General features: G+C 49.1%; 1 protein-coding gene and 1 long non-coding RNA gene across 3 annotated transcripts in view; both read left to right on the top strand.

Moving 5' to 3' along the window:
* LOC146871602 (uncharacterized) overlaps positions 1–26562 on the top strand; it is a 78975-nt gene that overhangs the window by 44308 nt on the left and 8105 nt on the right. The window lies entirely within an intron of this gene.
* On the top strand, positions 10241–10834 carry LOC146871603 (interferon-inducible double-stranded RNA-dependent protein kinase activator A homolog A-like). The gene has a single exon (XM_085599729.1). It carries the CDS (start codon positions 10241–10243, stop codon positions 10832–10834), a length of 594 nt encoding a protein of 197 aa, XP_085455855.1.

Below are 26562 nucleotides of genomic sequence, written 5' to 3'. Positions count from 1 at the left end.
GGACAAAGGGTTTCCTGCCAGGGGAGGTGCGTGCACCACCCCAGACAGGATTTTGTGTATTGGTCAGGTAGGGCTTGAAAGAAACCAGACATGCCTGTGGCTCACAAGGAGCCTCGGTGCATATGCCAGTTCAAACCGGTCCTGGGGCACAGCAGTCCCGGGCCTGGGGCGAGCTGGACAAAGGATTGGGGGTGTAACCACCCCCCTTCCTGGTCCCACCCTTAGGGAGGGACCTAGCAGGTAGTCCGGCCCCTAGAATCCGCTTAAAGGTAGGAGCTGTGTCCTAAGACTTCAGACATCCTGGAATCAACTTGAAACTAAGAAGAAGACGGGAACTTCGACATTCTGCTGCACAGAAGACTGAAGAAAATCTCCCCTGTGGTCAGGGAGTGACCACCTTGCTAACGCAAGCACCATCCAGCGCATCAACGTCTGCTTTGCCGCCGCCTCCCGCCGGAGCCCGAGCCCAGAGACTGACAAGACCTGGACCTCCAGACCTCTCACCGCCCGATCCACAGTCCCTGAAAAGAGGAGACCCGTGGAGGCACCGAGACACGTGGAGCCAGCCACCTTGGAACGACTACGACAAGCTGACAAGTGCAACAACCGAGGCTCCCTCCAAGTTGTGCTTTGGGTCCTGAGAAGCCCAACCCTCGAGCAGCATCTGCACCAAAGGTGAGCCCTCCAGCATCTCCACGATCTGCGTGGGGCCCTTCTGCATTTTGCCACTCGACGCGCCTAACCGGTTGCTGGCCCGCTGGCTAGTGGCCATCTTGGCGACGAAATCTACGACAAACACCGCTGGTCTGGTTGCTCCAGACTGGCCCTTGCTCCCCTCCGAAGGAGCAATCCCTCTGACCTTGCTGGTCAGAACCAACAGCTGATTTCCGAATCCTTCTACAATTGCTTTTGCCAAGGCTTGTTTGCTTCGATCAAGTCGCCGACACAGCCGACAGCGAGAGCCTGCGTGGGACAGCTCGTGAGCCGACTCCTGGACGTCGTCGACCTTCAGGGACCACGTGGCTGCGGAGACAAGCTACCCCTCATCACCTGTTTGCACCCGACATCGCCTGGTACCCACCTGGTGCCACGCTGGTCACTGGCTAGTGACTGTGAACACTGTCCCCTCTGCTTACAGGTCTTCAACATCTCCGATCCACTCTTGGATCCACTGCATCTCTCCCGGACCGACCGCCTGCAGCATCTTTGTCTTCAAGCTCCACGGAACAGATAGAAGAAACCCGACGCACTTCGAGGCCTATGCACCCGCTTCCTGTGGGTGAGGTAAAGCTGGCACACCTGTGCCCAAGTGTAGTATTACATCTCTAGTGCCTGTGTTCCAAATCTTGAGTTCCTAGTCCATCCGGAAGATCCTCTTTGCAGTAACTTTGTACTTTTTACGCACCCATTGAAACCTATGGGAGCACGCGTGTGACTATTTGCTCTGCACACGCCACCCGTGGACCTCCTGGTCACTAACTGACGTTAGCTCCTTGTAGGCCCAGCGATTCTAGAGGCCCTAGGCCTTTTCCCTTTTCTGTTCGTGGTACTTATACCACTATTTTAGTATATGGTTTGAGTGGCCACCAGGGCCTATCCATATAACGTGCAACTTCTGTGTATTCTGTGATAATCTTGTTTGACGATTTGTGCTCCTGTGCTCATAAAGAGACTAGGGGTTACTTTGAGAAATAAATACATATATATTTTGAATATATATCTGTGTGGTGTCCTTTCATTGGTATAAAAGGGGGTTACATTTGGTGAAACAGCTGGCTTAACACGCTTCACGAGTTTAGCCTCAAAGACTGCTTAGCCTACGCTACCACTAGGGCAGCTAGTCCGAAAAGGTTGACTTACAACCACACCATAAGGGTTGCTTGGCATGGTACAAGGTGATCACTTTAACTAGTGAGCATCATATACCAGGCCAACTTCTCACATTGGTGAGCAGCGGTTGGATTTGAGCTTGCTGTGTTTTACCATTGTAATCTCTTGGTTACCAATTGAAAGATCACATAGGTACCTGTAGGTACATATAAAACAAGATTAGATATACATAAGTTCTACTGAACTTAGTTGTTGTAGAGCAAAGGGAGTAGCACACCCTGACTACAACTACTAGATAGGTTTAGTAGGTAAACACAAGTGTAGGTAGATTGCAACACATCCACCCACACTTAAGAGCAATGGCCGGGGCAGAGGGGTCCACTGTACCCATCTCTGTTGAGAGTGACCCCCAGAGGGCACCATCCAGCTTTGCTACCCTTAATCAGAATGAGCTCAGGCATTTGGCAACTCTTAGAGGCCTTAAACAGCCCAAGAACCCAAACTCTGCTGAGCTCAGAGAGCTCTTACAGAATGATGAGAATCAGAGAGCACTCAAGAAAGCTTCCCAGTTAGCCCCCTTAGGGTCAGGAACAGGAGGCCCCCCTTCTGAAGATACTACAGAGGTACCCAGTTCCAATAGCCATCCCTTAGATGAGAACCATACTACAGGGGAGGAAAGTGGTGAGGATACAGAAAGTAGTGATGATGAAGGGAGAACTAGCCCAGTGCCAAGTATTATACTTGGCCCAGCTAAACTAAGGCTATTGGGGACTGACAAAGGGTTCACCCCATTGGATCTCCCCAGTGGACTTAACACAGGGCTTGGGAGGCAAAGGAATCACTCAGGTGACTCCAATGCTTCTCATGGCTCTAGAGGCTCTCAAGGTCACTCCAGGAAAAGGATGACCACCCCTCAGAGGAGGGAACATGAGGCCAGAATGCAGGAAGCCCAGCTGAGGATCAGGAAGCAGGAGCTAGAAGTAGCCCTGATGGAAGAAAAACTGAACAAGGCTAGGCAACCTAGAGAGAGTGGGTCTATACCCACTGGTGGCAGCATTGTCCCTAAGGACAAAGATAGGGTCTTTGACAATAGGAACCTGTCTAAGGTTGTGCCCCCCTACAAAAGTGGGGATGACATCCACAAATGGATAACTGCTCTTGAGAGAGCCTGCAAAGTACAGCAGGTTCCTGAAGACCAGTGGGCAGCAATCCTCTGGCTCTCCTTTGAAGGAAGAGGCAGAGACAGACTCCTCACTGTTAGAGAAGAGGATGTCAGAAACTACAGAGTCCTGAAGAGTGTTCTGGTAGATGGGTTAGGCTTAACCACTGAACAGTACAGGTTAATGTTCAGAGACACCCAAAAGACACAGACTCAGGACTGGTCTGAATATGTTGAATGTGCCACTAAGGCTTTGGAGGGTTGGTTGCTGGGAAGTAAGGTATCTGATTTTACAGGATTGTATAATTTGATGATGAGAGAACAGATTTTAAATAACTGTCAAAACCAGCAACTGCATCAACACTTGGTTGACTCTGATCTGACCTCTCCCCAAGAATTGGGAAAGAAGGCAGACAAATGGGTCAGAACCAGGGTTAAGCAAAAGAACCAGAACCAGGGCCAAGGGGGTGATCAGAAGAAAACAGACCAAAAGGGTGGAGATCAGAAACCTAAAGACCAGAAGTCTTCAACAGGGCCCCAAACTACTGCTAAGGAGGGTGGGTCCCAACAGTCCAAGAAGAAGAAAGAAGGTCAGAAGAAACCCTGGTGCAATCATTGTAAAAATACAACTCACTGGACTAGTGATTGCAAAAAGGGTGGAGCCCCCAACACTGTTGCCCCTAAGGCACCTGCTCCCAGTACTACTGTTAGCAGTGTTGGTCCCCAGACAAAGGGTGTAGTGGGAATCACTATGGGAACTGAAGGAGATTCTGACTTAGACAGAACCCTTACACAGGCAGTCTTGATCTGTGATGGGGACATTGATTTGTCCCTGACTGTGAGCCCCAGTAACCTGGGCAAGTACAGACAGACTCCTTTAATTAATGACAAAGTGGCTCAAGCCTACAGGGACACATGTGCCAGTGTCACTATGGTGACACCAGGCTTTGTGGACCCTGGACAGTACATACCAGGTGAGAACTACCTGGTGACCAATGCCAGCAATGCCACTACTTCACATAGTGTGGCAGTTGTTAACTTCTCATGGGGAGGGGTAACTGGCCTCAAAAGGGTTGTGGTTAGTGCAGACCTCCCAGTAGAATGTTTGTTGGGCAATGACCTAGAGAGTTCTCTATGGTCAGAAGTGGAGTACAGGACTCATGCAGAGATGTTAGGTATATCATCACATGTCCTTGCTGTGACCAGGTCACAGGCCAAAAAGTGCCTCACTGAACCTCAGGTCTTGGATCCTGGAACAATGGACCAAGCACCTACCAAGAAGAACAGGAGGGTCAAGGCTGTGCCTTCCCCCCTGCCTCAGAGTGATGATCAGCCTTCCCAGGAAGCTGATCTAGAGGACCCTGAAGGAACTGTCCCTGAAGAGCTTGAACCTGATCAGGTTGAGTTTCTGGGGACAGGGGGACCTTCAAGGGCTGACTTGAGGCAGGCTCAGTTATCCTGTCCCTCTCTTGAACCCCTCAGACAGCTGGCTGCTGCTGAGGCTGCTGGGAATGCTCAAGGTACCCATAAAGTGTATTGGGATGAAGGGCTCCTTTATTCAGAGGCTAGAGACCCCAAGCCTGGTGCTACCAGGAGGTTGGTCATACCTCTGCAATTTAGGGGCTTCCTTCTTACCTTGGCCCATGACATTCCTTTAGCAGGACACTTAGGCCAGAACAAGACTTGGGACAGGCTTGTCCCTCACTTTCACTGGCCTCATATGAATGAAGATACAAAGGAGTTTTGTCGCTCCTGTGTCACCTGCCAAGCCAGTGGCAAATCAGGTGGCACAACAAAGGCCCCCCTAATACCACTACCTGTGGTGGGGGTCCCCTTTGAAAGAGTGGGAATAGACATAGTGGGTCCCATGGATCCTCCCACTGCATCTGGGCACAGATTTATACTGGTGGTAGTGGATCATGCCACCAGGTATCCAGAGGCAATTCCCCTTAGGACCACTACAGCACCTGTTGTGGCCAGGGCCCTGCTGGGAGTATTCTCCAGAGTGGGGTTTCCTAAGGAGGTAGTATCTGACAGAGGTACCAACTTTATGTCAGGATACTTGACAGCTATGTGGAAGGAATGTGGTGTCAACTACAAGTTCACCACCCCTTATCACCCACAATGCAATGGGCTTGTTGAGAGATTCAACAAGACCCTAAAGGGTATGATCAAAGGATTACCTGAAAAGCTCAGGCGAAGATGGGATATCCTTCTACCCTGCCTTCTGTTTGCTTACAGAGAGGTCCCACAAAAAGGAGTTGGCTACAGCCCCTTTGAATTGTTGTTTGGGCACCCTGTGAGAGGCCCACTGTGTTTGGTGAAGGAAGGATGGGAGTTACCTCTCAAAAAGCCTAAGCTAGACATAGTGGACTATGTACTTGGTCTCCGCTCCAGGATGGCTGAGTATATGGAGAAGGCATCCAAAAACCTTGAGGCAAGCCAGGCCTTACAGAAAGCTTGGCATGACCAAAAGGCTGTCTTGGTTGAGTTTCAGCCAGGACAGAAGGTATGGGTGTTGGAGCCAGTGGCCCCAGCAGCACTCCAAGACAAATGGTCTGGACCCCATACAATCCTGGAAAAGAAGGGAGAGGTCACCTACTTGGTGGACCTAGGAACTCCCAGGAGTCCCCACAGGGTACTCCATGTTAACAGGCTTAAAGCATATGTTGACAGGGCAGACATGGGCTTGCTCATGGCTACAGATGAGGGACAGGAGGAAGAGAGTGACCCTCTCCCAGACCTGTTGTCTCAGAACCCTGAAGATGGCTCAGTTGAAGGAGTGACCCTTGGAGGCAACCTCACTGCCCATCAGCAGACTGAATGTAGACAGGTTCTACAATCATTTTCACATATGTTTTCCTTGATACCTAGTCAAACTGACTGGTGTACCCATGTTGTGGACACTGGTGACAGTCTGCCTGTAAAGAACAAACTTTATAGACAACCTGACCACGTCAGGGACTGTATAAAGGCTGAGGTACATAAAATGCTGGAATTAGGTGTCATTGAACCCTCAGAGAGCCCCTGGGCTAGCCCAGTGGTTCTGGTCCCCAAACCTCACACCAAAGATGGCAAGAGAGAGATGAGGTTCTGTGTGGATTACAGAGGACTCAATGCTGTCACCAGGACAGATGCACACCCTATTCCAAGGGCAGATGAGCTCATAGACAAACTAGCTTCTGCAAAGTTTTTGAGCACATTTGACTTAACAGCTGGCTATTGGCAAATCAGATTAGCTGAGGAGTCTAAGGCCAAAACAGCATTCTCAACCCCAGGTGGGCATTATCAGTTTGTGGTGATGCCCTTTGGTCTGAAGAATGCACCTGCCACCTTCCAAAGGCTGGTGAACCAAGTCCTTACTGGGTTGGATGACTTTTGTGCAGCATATCTTGATGACATTGCTGTCTTTAGCTCCACCTGGGAGGATCACCTGATCCACCTGAAGAAGGCTCTGGAGGCCCTGCAGAGGGCAGGCCTCACTATCAAGGCTACTAAGTGCCAGATAGGGCAGAGTAAGGTTGTATATTTGGGCCACCTTGTAGGTGGAGGCCAAGTTCAACCACTGGAGAGTAAGATACAATCCATCCAGGACTGGTCCCCTCCAACCACCCAGACTCAAGTTCGAGCTTTCTTGGGCTTGACTGGGTACTACAGGAAGTTTGTTAAGAACTATGGGTCCATTGTGACTCCTCTTAATGATCTGACATCCAAGAAGATGCCCAAAAAGGTTCAGTGGACAGTAAGCTGTCAAAAGGCATTTGATGACCTGAAGAAGGCCATGTGCTCTGCACCTATCCTGAAAAGTCCTGACTACTCCAAAGAGTTTATTGTCCAAACAGATGCTTCTGAGTTGGGTGTGGGAGCTGTGCTGTCACAACTTAATGTAGATGGTCAAGACCAACCCATTGCTTTTATTAGCAGAAGGTTGACCCCCAGAGAGAAGAATTGGTCAGCTATTGAGAGGGAGGCCTTTGCTGTGGTGTGGGCCCTGAAGAAGCTGAGGCCATACTTGTTTGGCACTCACTTCAAGATTCAGACCGACCATAAGCCCCTCTTGTGGCTAAATCAGATGAAGGGTGAAAACCCCAAACTGCTTAGGTGGTCCATTTCCCTACAGGGGATGGACTTTACAGTGGAGCACCGGCCAGGTACTGACCATGGGAATGCAGATGGTCTCTCCAGGTACTTCCACTTAGGACATGAAGACGAGACTGGTCAAGGCTAGTTTAATGTCCCAGCGTTTGGGGGGGGGTTGTGTAGGAGAGTAGGGTCTGCTATCCTATGGTCACCCCAAATTTTTGCTTTTTGCTTCACTGGTTTTTGACATATTGAGGCTGTGGGCCTGCCAATCAGACCCCCAGCCTGCTGTTCTCTCTACTAAATTAAAACTATGCACCCTAGGTGCATAACCAATTGGAAGTGGATCACCCTGTCAGCCCCTGTACCAGTGTACACTAGGTACCCAGGGCATTGGTGTACCCAAGGCCTGCCAAGGGCTGCAGCATGTATTATGCCACCCCAGGCTTGGCCTAACAATCTGACACAACTGGCTGATCACTCAGCTGGGGTAAGTTGGTGTAATCACCTCTTACTTAGGTGTAGTATACCTATACCTAACCTTAAATGGGACACCTGGTAACCTATAAGTCACTCCTATGGCAGGCCTTAACAATCCTGAAGGCAGAGTGCTTGGTTCCATGTGAGATGGTGCTCTGGCATGAGCTGAGCCTGTCTGCAGTGGTCGGAACAACTTCCTTCTACTGTTTCCAGATATCGTCATACCATATACTCTTAAGTGCATTATGAACCTCGCGGTTAAATGCTATCTTTGGTTTGGCTTTATCAAAACATGTCGAGTAAGGTGTCATACGAATTGGAATACTAACCCCTCGCCAATTCTGGCGACGGGGTTAGCATTCCACCCTTCTAGAGGGACACGACATGTACAGTACCTGAAACCCGGGTAAAATCAGACATAGCCTCAGCTCCACAAAATGGATGCTGCCACCACAGACACAAGTCTGCCCTCCTGCTGCTGGGAGTCCTTCCAGCTTGGGAGGTGTGGACAAAGGGTTTCCTGCCAGGGGAGGTGCGTGCACCACCCCAGACAGGATTTTGTGTATTGGTCAGGTAGGGCTTGAAAGAAACCAGACATGCCTGTGGCTCACAAGGAGCCTCGGTGCATATGCCAGTTCAAACCGGTCCTGGGGCACACCAGTCCCGGGCCTGGGGCGAGCTGGACAAAGGATTGGGGGTGTAACCACCCCCCTTCCTGGTCCCACCCTTAGGGAGGGACCTAGCAGGTAGTCCGGCCCCTAGAATCCGCTTAAAGGTAGGAGCTGTGTCCTAAGACTTCAGACATCCTGGAATCAACTTGAAACTAAGAAGAAGACGGGAACTTCGACATTCTGCTGCACAGAAGACTGAAGAAAATCTCCCCTGTGGTCAGGGAGTGACCACCTTGCTAACGCAAGCACCATCCAGCGCATCAACGTCTGCTTTGCCGCCGCCTCCCGCCGGAGCCCGAGCCCAGAGACTGACAAGACCTGGACCTCCAGACCTCTCACCGCCCGATCCACAGTCCCTGAAAAGAGGAGACCCGTGGAGGCACCGAGACACGTGGAGCCAGCCACCTTGGAACGACTACGACAAGCTGACAAGTGCAACAACCGAGGCTCCCTCCAAGTTGTGCTTTGGGTCCTGAGAAGCCCAACCCTCGAGCAGCATCTGCACCAAAGGTGAGCCCTCCAGCATCTCCACGATCTGCGTGGGGCCCTTCTGCATTTTGCCACTCGACGCGCCTAACCGGTTGCTGGCCCGCTGGCTAGTGGCCATCTTGGCGACGAAATCTACGACAAACACCGCTGGTCTGGTTGCTCCAGACTGGCCCTTGCTCCCCTCCAAAGGAGCAATCCCTCTGACCTTGCTGGTCAGAACCAACAGCTGATTTCCGAATCCTTCTACAATTGCTTTTGCCAAGGCTTGTTTGCTTCGATCAAGTCGCCGACACCGCCGACAGTGAGAGCCTGCGTGGGACAGCTCGTGAGCCGACTCCTGGACGTCGTCGACCTTCAGGGACCACGTGGCTGCGGAGACAAGCTACCCCTCATCACCTGTTTGCACCCGACATCGCCTGGTACCCACCTGGTGCCACGCTGGTCACTGGCTAGTGACTGTGAACACTGTCCCCTCTGCTTACAGGTCTTCAACATCTCCGATCCACTCTTGGATCCACTGCATCTCTCCCGGACCGACCGCCTGCAGCATCTTTGTCTTCAAGCTCCACGGAACAGATAGAAGAAACCCGACGCACTTCGAGGCCTATGCACCCGCTTCCTGTGGGTGAGGTAAAGCTGGCACACCTGTGCCCAAGTGTAGTATTACATCTCTAGTGCCTGTGTTCCAAATCTTGAGTTCCTAGTCCATCCGGAAGATCCTCTTTGCAGTAACTTTGTACTTTTTACGCACCCATTGAAACCTATGGGAGCACGCGTGTGACTATTTGCTCTGCACACGCCACCCGTGGACCTCCTGGTCACTAACTGACGTTAGCTCCTTGTAGGCCCAGCGATTCTAGAGGCCCTAGGCCTTTTCCCTTTTCTGTTCGTGGTACTTATACCACTATTTTAGTATATGGTTTGAGTGGCCACCAGGGCCTATCCATATAACGTGCAACTTCTGTGTATTCTGTGATAATCTTGTTTGACGATTTGTGCTCCTGTGCTCATAAAGAGACTAGGGGTTACTTTGAGAAATAAATACATATATATTTTGAATATATATCTGTGTGGTGTCCTTTCATTGGTATAAAAGGGGGTTACATTTGGTGAAACAGCTGGCTTAACACGCTTCACGAGTTTAGCCTCAAAGACTGCTTAGCCTACGCTACCACTAGGGCAGCTAGTCCGAAAAGGTTGACTTACAACCACACCATAAGGGTTGCTTGGCATGGTACAAGGTGATCACTTTAACTAGTGAGCATCATATACCAGGCCAACTTCTCACAACGTCACAAAAGCCTCACGCAAGATGGCCGCCCGTTTCCGGTCTGTGGTAAAAGCTGTGTTGGCGGTCTACTGCTTCTCCATTTCCGTATTGACGTCATTTGACGACTAACAGTTTTGAGTTTCGAGCCGCGAAAAAAAGTTGAGGCAGAACTATTCCCGGGAAACCGCAACCCGAGCACTCGAAAGCCTGCGTACCGGTTCCGTGACTTGACTGCCCCACTTGCCCGCAGGAGCACGCGCCATGTCCACGGCAGACGCAGAAATGACCGAGACCGACGGGGGAACCGAAGTCAAGACCCCGGTACAGAAGGTGCAGGAGTACTGCGTCAGAGCCGGTCTGGAGCCCGTGTACGAGTGGGACACCTACGGGGACCTGTGTAATCCCAGCTTCGGCTGCAGGGTGACTGTGGGTGACATCACCGGGGCCGGCGAGGTTCCGTCCAAGAAAGTGGCCAAGCAGAAAGCCGCGGAAGCCGCCTGGGAGTTGATAGGGCCACGGGCCTCCACCCTCGACACCGCAGCAAGAGGGGCGACCGTCAAGCAGCCCCCCAACCCCGTGGGGGCCTTACAGGAGCTGTGCACGCAGCTCGGGGAGAGGGGGCAGCCCCATGAGCGGGAGTACGCCATGTCCTGCCGGGTGGAAGCGGTGGAGGGCTCGGGCACCGGACCCACGAAGAAAGGAGCCAAGCGGGAAGCAGCCCTGAAGGTGCTGGCAGAGCTCCGCGCTGGCCTGATGGACGGAGGCACCGGCCCTGCAGAACCCGCCACAGCACTTGGGAAAACTGCACACTGCACCGGGGCCCCCCTGGACCCAGCCAGCCATGGTCGCCTTTAACCCGACTCAGAAGGCAGGTGTGAGGAGCGCTGACACTCCTGGCTTACTGCTTTCCTTCTGGCACTCTGTTACATTAACAATGGCAAGGGTGGACTACAACTCCCAGAATGCACCATCTCCAAATGAGTACTGTACATGGGTGTGGAGCTGTGTGAGTAGTGCGGTATATGCGCCAATCTTAGCTCAAAGCGTATACCTCATTGTGACTAAACATGTCCCCCTTTTGAAATCGTGAAGTGAGCAGTTATGTTAATCGCAGTATTCTTTGACATCTTCAAATTGCATTTTTGCCAACGCGTCTCTCACAGGCGAGGAACTTCACTTTTCGGCAAATCACAGCACACTAGCCTTAAAGAGTGACGATTAACCCCAACTTTATCTTCCTGAAACTGTGTCCACCTTCCTGTACAAGCGACCCCGTCTTGGCTTCGCCTTTTAAAGAAAGCATGGCATGTGTAAATGTGTGATTTACATGTAAACGAAATCTTTGATTCCCATAGTGTGCCACCTGACGGTGTTTTGGTGTCTCTCTGAGATTTCTCGTATTACTTCAATATATATTTATAACACTACGACTGGCATACATCTAAAACCAGCCAGGACTACTGGTTTTACTAATGGGAGAGGATGTGGTCTGACGGCTAGACAGCCGACTTTGGAGCTGGGAAACCAAGGTTCGAGCCTCCATATCCTTTAATTCTGGGCAAATCACTTAATCTCCCTGTGCCTACCCCAAAACAATGAATTGTCGTTGTGTAACGTAACCGGTGATTATGTAAAGCGCTCCAATATCATCATCATCAAAACCACTTTATTCGATTTATTTAAAATCATAAAAGTATACAGTACATGATTAAACAGTTTAAAAACATTCCAACAGTCTCATAATTAAAAAAATAATTTATCTCGGTGGATCAAATTTGTAAAATCTAATTAATTTCCTCCAATATGGCTGCCTGTCTATTCCTCCTTGACCTAATGGATGCAACGAGGAAGCTGGCAACACCAAACATAGTTACAGGGGATTCCATTAATTGTAAAAACAATAATGCAGGTTTAATTTGTACGAAAGCTTTCTCTCTCAAAATAGGGAAAATAAACCTTTTCCTAGCTTCAAGGTACAGAGGACAAAAAAACATAAAATGCATTGTATCTTGGAGAGAGAAATCATCACATTTACAAGGGGCCGCATCTTCCGGCCTAGACCAACCCTGTGGGACACTTAATACTAAATGGATCTGGTTGAAACGGAATTTAGTCAATAGCCATCTATGATAAAAATTCGTAACTGTTGACAGATATGGGTGCATAGCTAAAGATAGAATAAGCAAGAAGTGAGCCCTTACTGTAGGTTTGCATAGCTCCTGAGATTCTCGCTCAACCTCGCAGTGCTTATTATAATTAGTTTTGACCCACATTAGATCAGCTTTACATAGGCCTTCGGGATTGGTGAAATACTCTGGGCGTCCAATTTTCTTAGATATCAATTTAATATAGGACAGCCACTGAATTTCCTTCATATTATCTAATTTAATACAATCTTTCAGGATACTATGATTCAACGTAAGGTCCGGATTCAACCAGATTCTGATCCATAACAGAATTGGAGCTATTTTTATAATGTCAGAGATATATCCTATCCCCAGTTCAAGATGGACCGAGTGTGTCGCAGTAGATTGAGGGAGGCCAAGAAGGGCACGTAAGAATTTATTTTCTTCTGTTTGAATGGGATCAGATTTAATATACCCCCAAATTGCAGCCCCGTAACTAGCTATTGAAACAGTTTTAGCTTGGTATATATTTAGAATAGCCTCACAGGGTTTCCCTCCCAGCCTTTTCGCAAAACCCAATATTGCAGCCGAGGAGCTACGTACCGCATTCACCTTGGTAGATAGTTGAGGTGCCCAAGTTCCTTTATCGTCGAAAACGACTCCCAAGTAGGTGAACACTTTCACTCTAGTAATAACTTCTCCACTGCAATAAAAGTTTTTAAGGTGGTTCTTTCCCTTACCCAGTGCCATAATATGGGATTTACCATTGTTGACCACAAGGTCCAAAGATATCATAAAATCCCCAAAAGAATTCAATATTCTTTGGAGCCCGAGCCGAGTCCGGGCCAATAAAACTGTGTCATCCGCATAGAGAAGTACAGGTATAGGAGTACCATCTATCCGTGGGATGTCAAGAGATGCAGTTAACAAATTATCTTCTAGGGAATTTATGCACAATGTAAATAGCATAGGAGCAAGGATACAGCCCTGGCGTACCCCTCTACCAGATTTAAAACTAGCAGTACATTTCCCCTCCTGAGTCATCCTTATTGAGGCTTTCAGATCTTTGTGTAATTCCGCCAAGAAGTACACAAGGGGCCTATCCAGACCCAATTCCAGGAGCATAGACCAAAGTTTAGATCTGTTAACCAGGTCAAAAGCCGTGGACAGGTCCATAAAACCTAGAAAAATCGAGCCCCCTATAGCTTTTGTGTACTTTGCGACAATTAAGTGTAAATTAAGGCATTGATCCTCTGTACCCCTCCCTGATCTAAAACCATACTGGGCATTGGAAATTATACCTTTCTCTGTAGTCCAGTTTGATATCCTGGCCAAAATAACCTTTCCAAGGATTTTGATCGAAGAATCCAACAGGGATATGGGCCTATAACATCTAGGGTCTCCCCTTTGGCCCTTCTTAAACACAGGGATTATAATCGATTGGGACCACGACTTCGGAAAAGCTGTTACGGCCGCAGAGTTAAAAACATTTAACAATATTTTAGCCCAGTACTTAGGGTTAGCCTTATACATATCAGAAGGCACCCCGTCTGGGCCTGGCACCTTGCGCCCGGCCGTACCCTCAATAGCTTTCTCCACCTCTTCAATAGTAAAATTGATAGGGGGGAAGGGAGGATTAGAAATTGGTACCACAAAGGATTCCTGCTCAAGGTTACTCCCATAGATTTTTTTCAAAGTGGCCTAACCATTCCTCCTCAGAGATGTTCAATTCTAGCGCAGAGTTCTGGGAGCCAGATAGCAGGGGGGAATTAATAATTTCCCAAAATTTAGAGCTGTCTTTCAGTGTGGCTTTATCCATTAAGGCTACCCATGCATCTTGTTTAATTTCCCTTTTCCGTGCCTGAATTGCTTGCGAATACTCTTTCCTTAGCTGAGTAACTAGCCCTTTATTTCTAGGATTGTCATTAAGGGCTTTTTAAAGTAAATTATGGGCTGAGGAACAATTATGATTAAACCAACCACAGGCAGGTTTACTTTTATCAACACTGCCTTTCGTAGTAAGTTCGTTAGCCGCTTGTGAACAAATAGCTTCAAAAGACGTTATTACATCCCTGCCATAAGAAGGCGGATCAGCGCATATATTTAAATGTGGGCCAACCTTTAAGGTGATTGAATTGAAAAAATCTTCAGGGATTACCTTACTCCAGTTTAATCTCCTCCCCTGATCTTTGACTTTCACGTTAACTAAAGCAGGTATCAGAGCTGGTTTATCCATAAGGGGGAAATCATTCGCTAATATCATTGCCACCGGGTTATGATCACTAAAACAGGAATGTAAAGCATTATAAAAAATCACGTGCCTTAAAAGCCCTGCAGATAAAAATATGTAATCTATTATAGATTCACAATCCCTAGCAACATACGTGGGGACACGAATATTCTTGTCAGGGAACCGTACTTCATACAATTCATTATTAGACAAAAGGGTCTCCAGAGCTTCCCCCTTAAAGCTAGGTTCAAAATGTTGAGGGGTTGTGAATTGTGGGCCATCCTTATCTCTATAATGGCAATTTAGATTACATAAATGCACATTAAAATCACCCATCAGGATATAATAACAAAAAGTGGATTGATTTTCCTTATAGGATTCTAAAAATGTTGACAGCAAATGAATATGCTCGTTAGGGGACTCCTCTTGCTGTGAGTTATAACAGTTAACTAAAATAAACTTGGTGTTGTTTGTCAGGCTTACTTCCAATATAAGACAATTATGGGAGGTACATGCAACCTTCTTAACTCTTCCTATAGTATTTACTGAGATTAAAAACATGAGACCACCCCTGTCTCTTCCCGCTATAGAGCGCTGAGCAGGAACAAAATAGGAAGTAAAACCATCAATCCAAAAGTCACAGTCCTTATCCCAAGTCTCTTGAAGGGCTATAAAGTCAAATTGTGTTAAAAAATTTAGCCAGCCACTATCATTCTTTTTTGTCCGTAAGCCCGCAATATTCCAACTTAACAATTTTACCATTTCCCCGGTGTCAATTACAACGCTATCAGGATTGGATTGAAAATTTCCATGTTTCAATATTGGTTCTACAGTTTCTCGGGAGCCCGAAACAGCCAGACTAACACTTCCCTGTATCTCAGGGACCTCACGTCAATCACAGGCCTCCATGCCCGAAAGTGCCCCAAATCTATTATGGGTGGTGATGTTAGAACCAAACCCACAATAATTATCAACATTAAACACTTGGGGGGCTACAAGGGTCTGGGGCTCCCTGAAGATAAATGGTCTAGGTCTCACGCGGATCGGGGATTTAATTAAGTGCGTATAAAAATATCCCAGCGGGCGCGCACAAACACTGTTAGCATCGCCCACCAAAGAAGCTGCACGTAGCAAAACTGTATTATTATGTTGGGGGTATTTAAAATTAACTATAATGCAATCCCCACTACAGATTTTTCGAGATGGGCCAACCCACTTCGTCCTTCTAGTGGATAAAATTTGATCTGCGAGCTTTGTCGGGAAGCCACATCTTCTATTGAGCCATGGCACTGTTTTATTTTTTAAAGACTCATGTGATTCCTCACGGGGCTCAGCATGCTGATTTTCTAAGGGGGGCACATTTGTCAGGACAACCACATATGGCGCGCAATCTGGGGTAAGATTAGTAAAACCAATATTTGTTCCCTGTCTAAGGGTTGATGTACCTCCTTGACCCATGGAAGATTGCTTAGATAAACCATTAAGTGGTATAGGGTCAGAGGGAACAATTTCCGGTATAACGGAACACTGAGTGGGTCGCTGAGAAGAATCACATGTTGTGCCCTGGGAGACAGCAGCAGAACCCATGGCTAATGCCTTAGCTCTTTCGCTAGCGGACAAAAGATTCTCTATAAGATCTCCAAGCCTCTTAACTTCCGAGTTAGCCGTGTTTATTTGAAGCATTAGAGATTGGGTATACTCGGCTAACTTAGCCTCAAATTTAGCCTCTAAGGTACATACTAGTAATGCAAATTGGTCTGGTGATAAGTTAATGCAAGCTGAGCTGTTAACTTCCTGCAATACGGTTCCATGAGCAGTATTATTTGGGGCTTGGTGCAGAGCTTCCGCTCTTTTTTTGGTATGCTTTCCCCCCCTTTTACTAAGTTGTTTCCTACAGGCTCTCACAGGTCTAGGGCTTGGGGGAGCTTCCTCTAAATCAATAGTGGATGTATCCGGAGAATCCTCCAAGGGCTCTGGATGAACCTGAGCTTCAACTGTTGTGACCGGCCGAATGCTCATGCCGGTGGTATCCTCATTTGAACTACCAACCGCAGAATTGGAGGTAATATCAGAAGGGGCAGGGAGGCCCCCTTTACCAAGTGAGGCTCTCCGGTCATTATTAATTTTATTAACCACTTTGACTAGGTAGTTGTCAATTAGACCAGCTCCAGCTGCGGATTTATCATGTTTACCAATAGGCATGGTCAGGATTGGGATATTATAAATAATAAAACAGTAATAGACCATATGGGGGCAACAGCACTAATAAAGATGACCAGACCTTGAAAAGTACCAAGCTATATGACTTATAATTACTCCAACACAAAGACAAGCAAGGTCCACAATATGGGAAAGTCTCACGTGAACAATAGTTGGGAAGTATACGCTCCTCCGGATCGCTGGACCAAGGTCTATGGCCCAGCCCGGCCTCTGACGGCCACAGACGGCCCGCCCTCTGCCCGGGCTCAGCCTGGCGCCGCCCGCGCGCGTCCCGCGGAGCGGGAGGCGTTCCGCCGTTAAGTAGCGCCTCCGGGCGCTGGTGGTGACGTCAGGTGCGCGCCGGTAGATGCTGGGGCACCTGGGGGATGTGGTCCGTGGCTGCTGCGGCGTCTCACTGGCTCGCGCCACTACCCCAAGTTGCCGTCTCGTCCTTCCTCCAGGGATGCCAAGTACATGAGGGCTTCTGCGCCAGGGAGGTGAGCTTTTTCACGGGGTCCCAGGAGCTCTCGGCGCTCCGCCGTTAAGTAGCGCCTCCGGGCGCTGGTGGTGACGTCAGGTGCGCGCCGGTAGATGCTGGGGCACCTGGGGGATGTGGTCCGTGGCTGCTGCGGCGTCTCACTGGCTCGCGCCACTACCCCAAGTTGCCGTCTCGTCCTTCCTCCAGGGATGCCAAGTACGTGAGGGCTTCTGCGCCAGGGAGGTGAGCTTTTTCACGGGGTCCCAGGAGCTCTCGGCGCTCCGCCGTTAAGTAGCGCCTCCGGGCGCTGGTGGTGACATCAGGTGCACGCCGGTAGATGCTGGGGCACCTGGGGGATGTGGTCCGTGGCTGCTGCGGCGTCTCACTGGCTCGCGCCACTACCCCAAGTTGCCGTCTCGTCCTTCCTCCAGGGATGCCAAGTACATGAGGGCTTCTGCGCCAGGGAGGTGAGCTTTTTCACGGGGTCCCAGGAGCTCTCGGCGCTCCGCCGTTAAGTAGCGCCTCCGGGCGCTGGTGGTGACGTCAGGTGCGCGCCGGTAGATGCTGGGGCACCTGGGGGATGTGGTCCGTGGCTGCTGCGGCGTCTCACTGGCTCGCGCCACTACCCCAAGTTGCCGTCTCGTCCTTCCTCCAGGGATGCCAAGTACATGAGGGCTTCTGCGCCAGGGAGGTGAGCTTTTTCACGGGGTCCAATACCTTCGGGTTGGGTTCGCGCAATATAAATATGCCCCCCAAAAAATGGAGGTTGGTTAGCTGTTTAAGATGAGTAACTGCCATGATTTTGCTGTAAATATTATTGAAAATGTTTGAATTCTGAAACTGAGAATGAATTAAACATTACTGGGGTCTGTGGAAGGGGTAATGGTCTTCAGAGTGTCAATCACTTTTCTTCATCAGCGCCCCCACCCCCTCAGGCCAGAGGAGTGCCGCCCCCTCTTGCCACCACCCTCAAAATAAAACAATAATTAACCCCGTTTTATTTTAATCCCCCAACCCGCCCCAGGAATCTGGTTACCATGCGCTTGGCTGTTTGGCCTGCCGTCTCAGGTTGGACAAACCGTCATGCGCACTGAAGCTCTTTCCAGTCCCAGCTGCTGTGCTGCGCTGGAAAGAGCAGGCACAGGCTTCCAGTCTGTCTGGGAGTCCAAGTTGACCGTGCTTAGGCCAATCACAACGCTGCTTTAATGCCTCAGGATTCCCCGCAGTGCAGTCTGGGAGCCTGTGCCCAGAAGAAGAAGGAATGCAATACAGTGGTGTTCAGGTAAGTTATTTATTTTTACTCTTACGCATATTTGCACATAATATGAATATGTGACCTTTTCCCTGTTCATTCTTCAAAGAGGCTGAGAACTGCATGACCATGTATTTTGAACACCTTTTTGACAGGCACTGTTCGAAACTCGCACTGCCTGCATCCTCAACTGCCTAGCTCTTAATCGTGACACCCATATTAAAACCTGGAGGGTACTCAGTTCAAATCATGCACAATACAGGAGTAATATGCTACACAAAAGAATGTAAATATCTGGGAATGCAAGACTAAGAAATCGATCAGTGTTTTTGCCTGTGAAGTGAAGGACATAAATACAGGCCCCAAAAGGGACCCGTTAACTTTACTTTTTTAATTATTACCATGTCTAAGACCCTGAGGGACCTGGCCAGCTTCAAGCCCCGACAGTATTCTTCATTTGCTTTCACTGATGCCATTTGGATTAACAACAAGGGAGGAAATTGTCTGCCTTTACTGCGAAGGGGGAGACTTTAATGACATGAGATGAGGCTAGACTGCAATATCCTCGATCCTGGTCTGTTGAGTAACATGGGCCAAAATTATACTGCGATTCAATTGGTGGGGAGCAACCTTCCAATATGTGGTTGAAAAATCTAGGAGGAAATTAAACTTTGAAATGTGCAAATTCTGCAGAGGAATGGACTTTAATTTGATTAGAAATGGGCTGATCTTGAAAGTTTAGGCTTTTAGCAGATTACAAGGTTGACCTGTACTGGGTCAGTGTGACATGCTTCTAATGAACATATTGGGGGAAGTGGATCTAGCTGGCTGCATTTAAACTTTGCTCAGAAGGTAGCAAGATACTGAAGTAAACTGGGGGATCTGCAAAGGGATGCCAACACTATGGCAGCATGGTTATAAAAGCATTCAGATTCTGGGGAATAATGTTCCTCGCCTACCCACAAAGGTAGACTTGCAACACTGCAAGCCTTGAGACCAAGGGCATAGGAGACTACATTTCTTGGTGGGAAATAGACAGCAAAAGCAGAGCCATCAAAAGATGAAAACCATGCTTGGGATGCCATACAGTAGTGCTAGCGGGGAAAGACTGGAGTATATCGCAAAGGAGACACAGTACACTCTGTCAAGGATGGTTGGGGAGTGGCCGGTATGAACTAGATATCTGTAGCGGGCTAAGCCTAGAATCTACAAGTTGTTAACCCAAGGATCGACTGAAAATACTTTTAAAAACCTTAAATACAACCTGCTTTTAAGAGTTTCACTCGGATGGAGTAATAAAAGTTTGACCTACCCCTTGTACTACCCGCCTGCGAGCGGTGATTACATTTTTCTATTAATAGATCTGTGGCCATGTGAACTTTGAGTTGTCTGTGTGATTTACTTAAGCATTGTGTGTGTGTGTGTGTGTGTGTGTATATGTATGTATATATATATATATATATATATAATTTTGTGGGATGGCGTTGGACCATGGCTATTGAGTGTCCTGACTCCTGATGTTATAAAAGCCTCGGCGGATATGCCGTCATACTCGTGTTTGTATTCCGTGATCTTTTTTTTTTAAAAAACTTAACTGTAGCACAGGCTTATATTGACAGGACTGCTGAAAAGGTGTTCCGTCATCTAGAAATTCCTCGAACTAGTTTACCAGTTGGATATTGTTTCTTTCATGTACTTGATTTCAGACTGATTACACTGGTTCCATCAGTGGTTTGTCGACAACGGCAGTCTTGGACAGGAACGGTTGTATTCTGCACACGATTGCACAGTGCAGAGGCATTCACATCTGCTTTGACACCCCATCCTGAACAATTAAAGACACAACACTATTTGTACATGCACTGCAGGGTGCATACATCAAGCTAGGGCCAAATGCCTTTGCTTGGCAGTTTGAAGGCTTATCTTAAACTCCAGCTTTTAATTTCCATAAGTCCTTTAATATAGCCTGAGAGATTGCATAGCATTTTAGACAAGAAACCTCTATTTAAGAAACTCTGCCTTGCAGCTTGGATTACTTGTAAATGCCTGGCCCATACATTACATTATTTTTGTTTATGTTTTTGTTTTTAAAACATGTGGAGAAACTGCATTGTTATTTACAATGTCAATAGCTTAAGCAGTGTGTGTGTAGGTGGCTCTGTGTGTGGGTGCAAATGCAATAGGTCTCGCATTTGAGAGTGATTAAGCTATTGACATTGTAAATAACAATGCCGTTTCTTTAAATGTTTTAAAAACAAAAACATAAACAAAAATAATGTCATGAGCAATGCCAATAGCTCTAACTTTACTAATGCCGAGACCATTGCATTGTAAATGCTTGTTATTATGTCTTTTGGGATATATTTTTTAAATACTAGGTTTACATTAGTTCGTTAGCTATTCTTGTATTGGTCTCTAGCTGTGTGTTTTTGTCATGTGTTGTAAAGCTATTGTGGATTTGCATTGTAGAAGTTTGTGGATATACGTTTTTACTATGTAAGCATTTCCAAGTTTCACAGATGCCTTTCACAGCCCTGTGCCTCTGTGCTCCATATACCTATGAAGACGCCACGATGATACAGCAAGGGGTGAAGCAATGTCACCCCATGGAGTTATGCTAAGTTAAAATCATAACATGCCAGCATCGCCTGTCCACTTATAGCATGTGTTTACAAGTCCCCTCTGGGGACGTCCTGTAACCAATTACCTGTTGCATGAGTTCGTCTAGTTGGCGGAAGACAAAGCCTCTTTAGGAAGCTATGTTGAATTAATAACACCGACCTGTCTGCAAATTCCCTCGCCACATAAGCATCTCAAACCCCCAAACTGGTGACCTGGCGTCACACTGGGCTATCTCTTCCCAATGGCGTACGTGAGTCAACTTGGCAGAGCAGGGGGGCCTAGAACACCAACCCATGGGTGTATGCCACATTTGATTGATTCATAACGTGCCAGCCTGTCCTTTTCCGCAATGTGTATGGCAATGCCCTACTATCACTCGCTGGTTTATACAAGTCGGTCAGGCTGGCACAGTAGGGGCCTCGAATGCCACCCGGTTGAGTTATGCAAGATTGGATTTATGGGTGGCCAAACATATGTTTTGACACTTAAAAGCCCCATTTAGTGATGTCCAGCAATTGCTCCCCGTCTGCAGAGGGGGTCGGGTTGGCGCAGCAGGGGGGGGGGCAATGCCATCCATTGAGCTATATTCGACCTGACTTGTAACGCGCCGCCCGTTGACAACTTCTCTGCCACGTTAGCGTTGACAAGCCCCAGCTGGCGAGACGCCCGGCTATCTTACCCTGTGTGCTGGCGGGGACCACAGAGTGCCATCCGCCTTGACAGCTAGGGAGGAGAGAGGATGACACGTACGCGAAATGGCGCGGGAGGCCCTTGCCGCTCGCGAGAGCCTCTTTCACTTGGAGCGCATCAGCAGTGCCTGCGGCGACGGCGCGTGATGAGAGAGGAGGCAGACGCGCAGAAAAAAGCGAAATCTAAGTATGGACCCGGCTGCCAGAGCGCAGACCTAGAATTCACTTTTAATGCGAGTTTGCAAAGAGTAAACACACTCCTGCGTCGAGGGAATATGAGCATCGATTTTCCCTTGCAAGCGGAGCGGTAAACACCTTGAATCAATTCCCCCCTGTCAGTGAGTCCTGCTTTCACAGCTTCCAATTACTCACTCTTCATCTCCGCCGTACCTCCCTCTCCTGCACCCCCTGTGAAAGATTAAGCGGTGATGTCTTAAAGATGCCGGGGTCCCCAACGACCGACAGGTTATCAGACCGATGACAGGCCTGAATTTAACATGCAGCCCGCCACTTCGGCTGCATGGCTTCCGTGTATGTGTTTGTGCGCGCGTGGGGCGGTGGCTGAGTTCGCGGAGGGGGTCACGCCTATGCTTTGCCGGCTACGTGCCCCTCTAGTGTCCACAGGACTTATCACGCAATAAACAGACCACGCTGGTATCTTAAGCGTAAAAGACCATTTATTAGGACCAGGCTGTACAACATAATCAATAGCTAAATAACAACAACAACAGTCCCAACAACCCCCCAACATCACTCTTCATCCATTCACTCTCTTTACCCAGTCCGAACTCACTTCTCCTGCAACTCAATGCCCCGTTCCGTTCTTCATCCATTTCCACAGCTCTCCTAGCATCCTCCCCGGTATCACCTGGCATTCCCCTCATGCCTCCGTCACCCCCCCATCATTCACTCCCCCCCCCCCCGAGGGATGGGTACGCCCGCTATTGACTCCCCCACCCCTCCCAAGTATCGCCAACCAGGGAACCCCCTTCTAGGGCGGTTACCTGCCCCCGCCCCAGAGGTCCAACTGCGCGTCCTTCCGTCCCATCCACTCAAGCATTCCTGTGACACCAAATCGCCTCATTCCACAACTTGCTCACCACATCACGCATCTCCATCTTGTAATACGCGTTCCCCAATCGTGAAAGATGCACACCGTCATCCCTAAAGAGTAGTGGTTCCTCCAGTCGCAGTCCAGGGTGAGCAATTACTTTGATGTCCTTTTCCCCGCAAAAAACACGCATCGCCCTGTTGAGTTTCCTCCTTGCTTTTTCCACAGCCCCGTATTTGATCGCCCCCCTCCATACTCTTCGTGGAACAAATTCAGTCCAGGCAATGCATGTCCCAGCCAACCTGTGTTTCAACACCTCTAAGTCTCTCTGCATCAGCTGTAAGAGCGCCAAACACGACAGCCAAATCAAATCGTTCTCTCCCAAGTGAATTATCAACAGATCAGGGCATCCCTTCTGGGGGACCATTTTCGTGAGCCAGGGCAATAGTGCCCCCCATCGCATCCCCCCTTTTCCCCACCAGTGCACCTCATGATGTTGTCCTTTGAGTCCCAGGTTACGGCTGTACACCTGTTGCTCTGCATACTTGGAGGACCAATGCACAAACGAATGCCCCACAATCCAAGTGACCGTCTTGGCCCCCGGTCCACCCACGCAATCTACGGAAGAAAAAGACGTTAGTAACACAGCCAAAACAATCCACCAATCACCCTTTGCTCAGCCCCCCACACTATGCCAAGCCCCCTGTTTTCAAACATAATGCTCACAGCACCTAGATTTCCATCTCTCAATCTGCCGAATCCTGTCCCAGGACCACCCCAGCCGCGCTGCTGCTGTCGCCACCCCAATACGGAAGGGATGCGTCCCAAAACCCACCGGGTCCAACCCCAACCTCTTCAATGCCATGCGCAACACCGCAAACAACCGGCCCGCTGTCACCTTTGCCCCAGACGTGTGACAAAATATATAACCACGCACAGTCCCCGCAGTCTTCAGAAAGTCCCGCCATTCAGCCACCGGACACACACCCTCACCCCCGTCTCACACAACCAAATCCACTTGCCTCTCCCCAACTGATCTGTCTTAGACTGGCCCAACCAAATTCCCAAACGACCCTCATCCAAACGGATCTCCTCATACCTTCTGCCACCCATCTTTCGCGTCCCAAGCAGCTTGGAGACCCTGAAGGCCCCAAAAAACATCCATACCATGCACAAACGAAAATTCCGGACCTCCCAAGCGTCATAACAACACAGCGGCAAAACTTCAACCAACCTGACCAACAAATCAAACGTAATCGCCTCCCTCAACACCCCACCACCCCGACTTTCCCTACCCCAACCTCTGAGTACCCTACTAATAATCACATCTTTGGTAGGGTCAAAACCAAAAAACAAACAACAATAAAATGACACTCCCGCCAGTTTGCCCGAGATCATCACGGAAGACAGCCCTTTGTCAATGCAATGCAATACAAACTGCAACACTCCTTGTTCCACCGTCGACCGATCTCCGCAAGCAGAATCAGCGCTCCATCCCATAAAGGCTCCAAATTCCGCCCATGCCAGTCTGTAGGTCCATGTTATGGTATCAGCTATAGACTTTTCCACCAAGCCTATCACCCTCACTCCCCCAAGGCCCAGATGCCGTCAGGCAGATTGGTCTTGAACTGATCCGCTCCTGGTGCCAATCGCCGTAACCGCTGCCACTGTGAACAAGACAAAGCATCCGCTATGTCATTATTCGCCCCAGGGACATGCATGGCTCTAAAAACCACATTCAACCTCAGACATTTCAGCATGAAACCAGGCGAGGTGCGTCCATTGGGGCGTTGGGGCGTTGCCCCCCCGCCCGCAGCTCCCTTGGCGTCTCTGAACTTAGTTTACTTAAGTTCAGAGACGCCGAGGGAGAACTGACAATGCATGTCAGTCAGCATGACGTCGGACCGTGGGCGTCCGGTGTCATGTTGACTGACATGCATTGTCAGACCAGGCAGGGACAGGCAGCACTGCAGCACAAGTGCGCATGAGTGGGGACGGTGCGCAAATTTTTTGCCCGTGCCCAGTCATGCGCACTTGTGTTTTCACTGACTTGCGCATGCCCATTAGGAGCCCCTCGGTCTCCTAATGGGCAGGCGGCGGCCAAAGAGTAAGCTGTGCCCTCAGCCAATCCTGGCGCTGCAGCAGCGCCAGGATTGGCTGAGGGCACAGGGATACCTTCCTCCCGCGTCTCTTTCTCCGCACCTCCATTCGCCCATCATAGCAAATGACAAGTAGTTACGACAGAGCACATCTCACACAAGAATCGGATGAACTATCTCTAGACTCTACTATATAGAGCCTAATATGTACCGGTGATTGCAGGTGGTGGGCGCTTAGCGCTGCCACTCTTTTAAGGTCCGGCGTCCGGGTCGGGGCGTATTTCTCATCATCGGCCTTCACCCCCAGAGCAAGAGAGAAAAGTCAGTTAACTGGGGAATAGAAAGAGAAGGAAACAGTGACATAAGGGAACGAGGGTGCAGAAAGGAACGTGTGAGAGTAACAGAGCTGACCTAATGCCCATTACTTATATCATTACAAAACGAAAGCAGAATGGTTTCAAAAGACCACGTTTGTGAATACAGAGCCGCAGTATGCATTTTGTTTTCCAATGCACCGTGCACGCACCCAACAAGCAGGTATTTCAGTACCTCTAGTAATAGTGTGCTTTCCCACCCAGGGAAAACATGGTTGCTCAAAGACCGAGGAGGCGACAAAAGTAGGGTTTCACTGGCAAACACTAATGTGGCTAATGTGTTAAGGTGTGAATAAATCAATATGGCCACCTTGCTTTAGTTAGTTAGTTATTTTTCATATTTTTAATGTTTTATTTCTCTCTACCTTGAGGCTGCACTTAGAAATTGAAAAATGTCAGCAAAAGACTACGTTTCCAGCAAGTGTTTTTCTTTTTTGGATCCATTTCACAAGGAAGCAAATAAACGAAAGGAGGAAAGAGAAGGTAATACCTGTTTCTTGAAGTCTCGGACCAGTTTTTAACTACATGAGGAGGAGCGAGACAGAGAGGGAAGAGGGGGAACAAAGGAGGGGGGGCCAGCTGCCAGCAGCGGGAGAACTGGACACTGTCCTGGTCTTCTTTGGGCACGGAGGAAAAGACAGAGTTCTTTTCCTTCTCTGCCCATTTCGCCCATCCCCAAAGGTCGAGCCTTAACCATCGGCCTTGCCCCTTGGCAAATTCCGCCGTGGGGGAGGTATGTTTAAGAAAGTAGGGGAACGGACTCAAGCAGTGACTTACGACAGAGCACATCTCGCGAGGGGGGGGAGTCGAGCAGGGGTGGGGGGCCGAGGGAGCATAAAATAAGACAAAAACTTACCTGACCGCCTCTGCTCCGCGTTGGCAATGGCGCCTCTTGAGTTCAACAGCACTGGAGTGGCAACCCCTCAGCCAATCCTGGCGCTGCCAGGATTGGCTGAGGGCACAGCTTACTCTTCGCCCGCTGCCTGCCCATTAGGGGAGCGAGGGGCTCCTAATGGGCATGCGCAAGTCAGTGAAAACACAAGTGCGCATGACTGGACACGGGTGAAAAATGTGCGCACCGACCCCACTCATGCACACTTGTGCTGCCTGTCCCTGCCTGGTCTGACAATGCATGTCAGTCAACATGACACCGGACCGCCCACGGTCCGCCGTCATGCTGACTGACATGCATTGTCAGTTCTCCCTCGGTGTCTCTGAACTTAGTTTACTTAAGGGAGCTGCGGGCGGGGGCGCAACACCCAAACGCCCCAATGGACGCACCGCGCCTGCTGAGATGTAGGGAGGGATAGCAAGCAAGATGGATGTTACAGCAACAAGATAGGAAGAGATAGAAAGATAGGGAGAGGAGAGCATGGGAGTTGCGAGAAATTGGAAGGGGCAGCAAGAGACAGTCACCGGGCAGTGTCAGCAGCACCCAGCCAGTGACAGAGGAGGGGAGATGC

The sequence above is a fragment of the Triturus cristatus genome, chromosome 1_1 (assembly GCF_964204655.1).
Source record: "Triturus cristatus chromosome 1_1, aTriCri1.1, whole genome shotgun sequence".
In the NCBI taxonomy this organism is placed as follows: Eukaryota; Metazoa; Chordata; class Amphibia; order Caudata; family Salamandridae; genus Triturus; species Triturus cristatus.
This window is presented reverse-complemented; position numbering and strand designations above follow the sequence as displayed.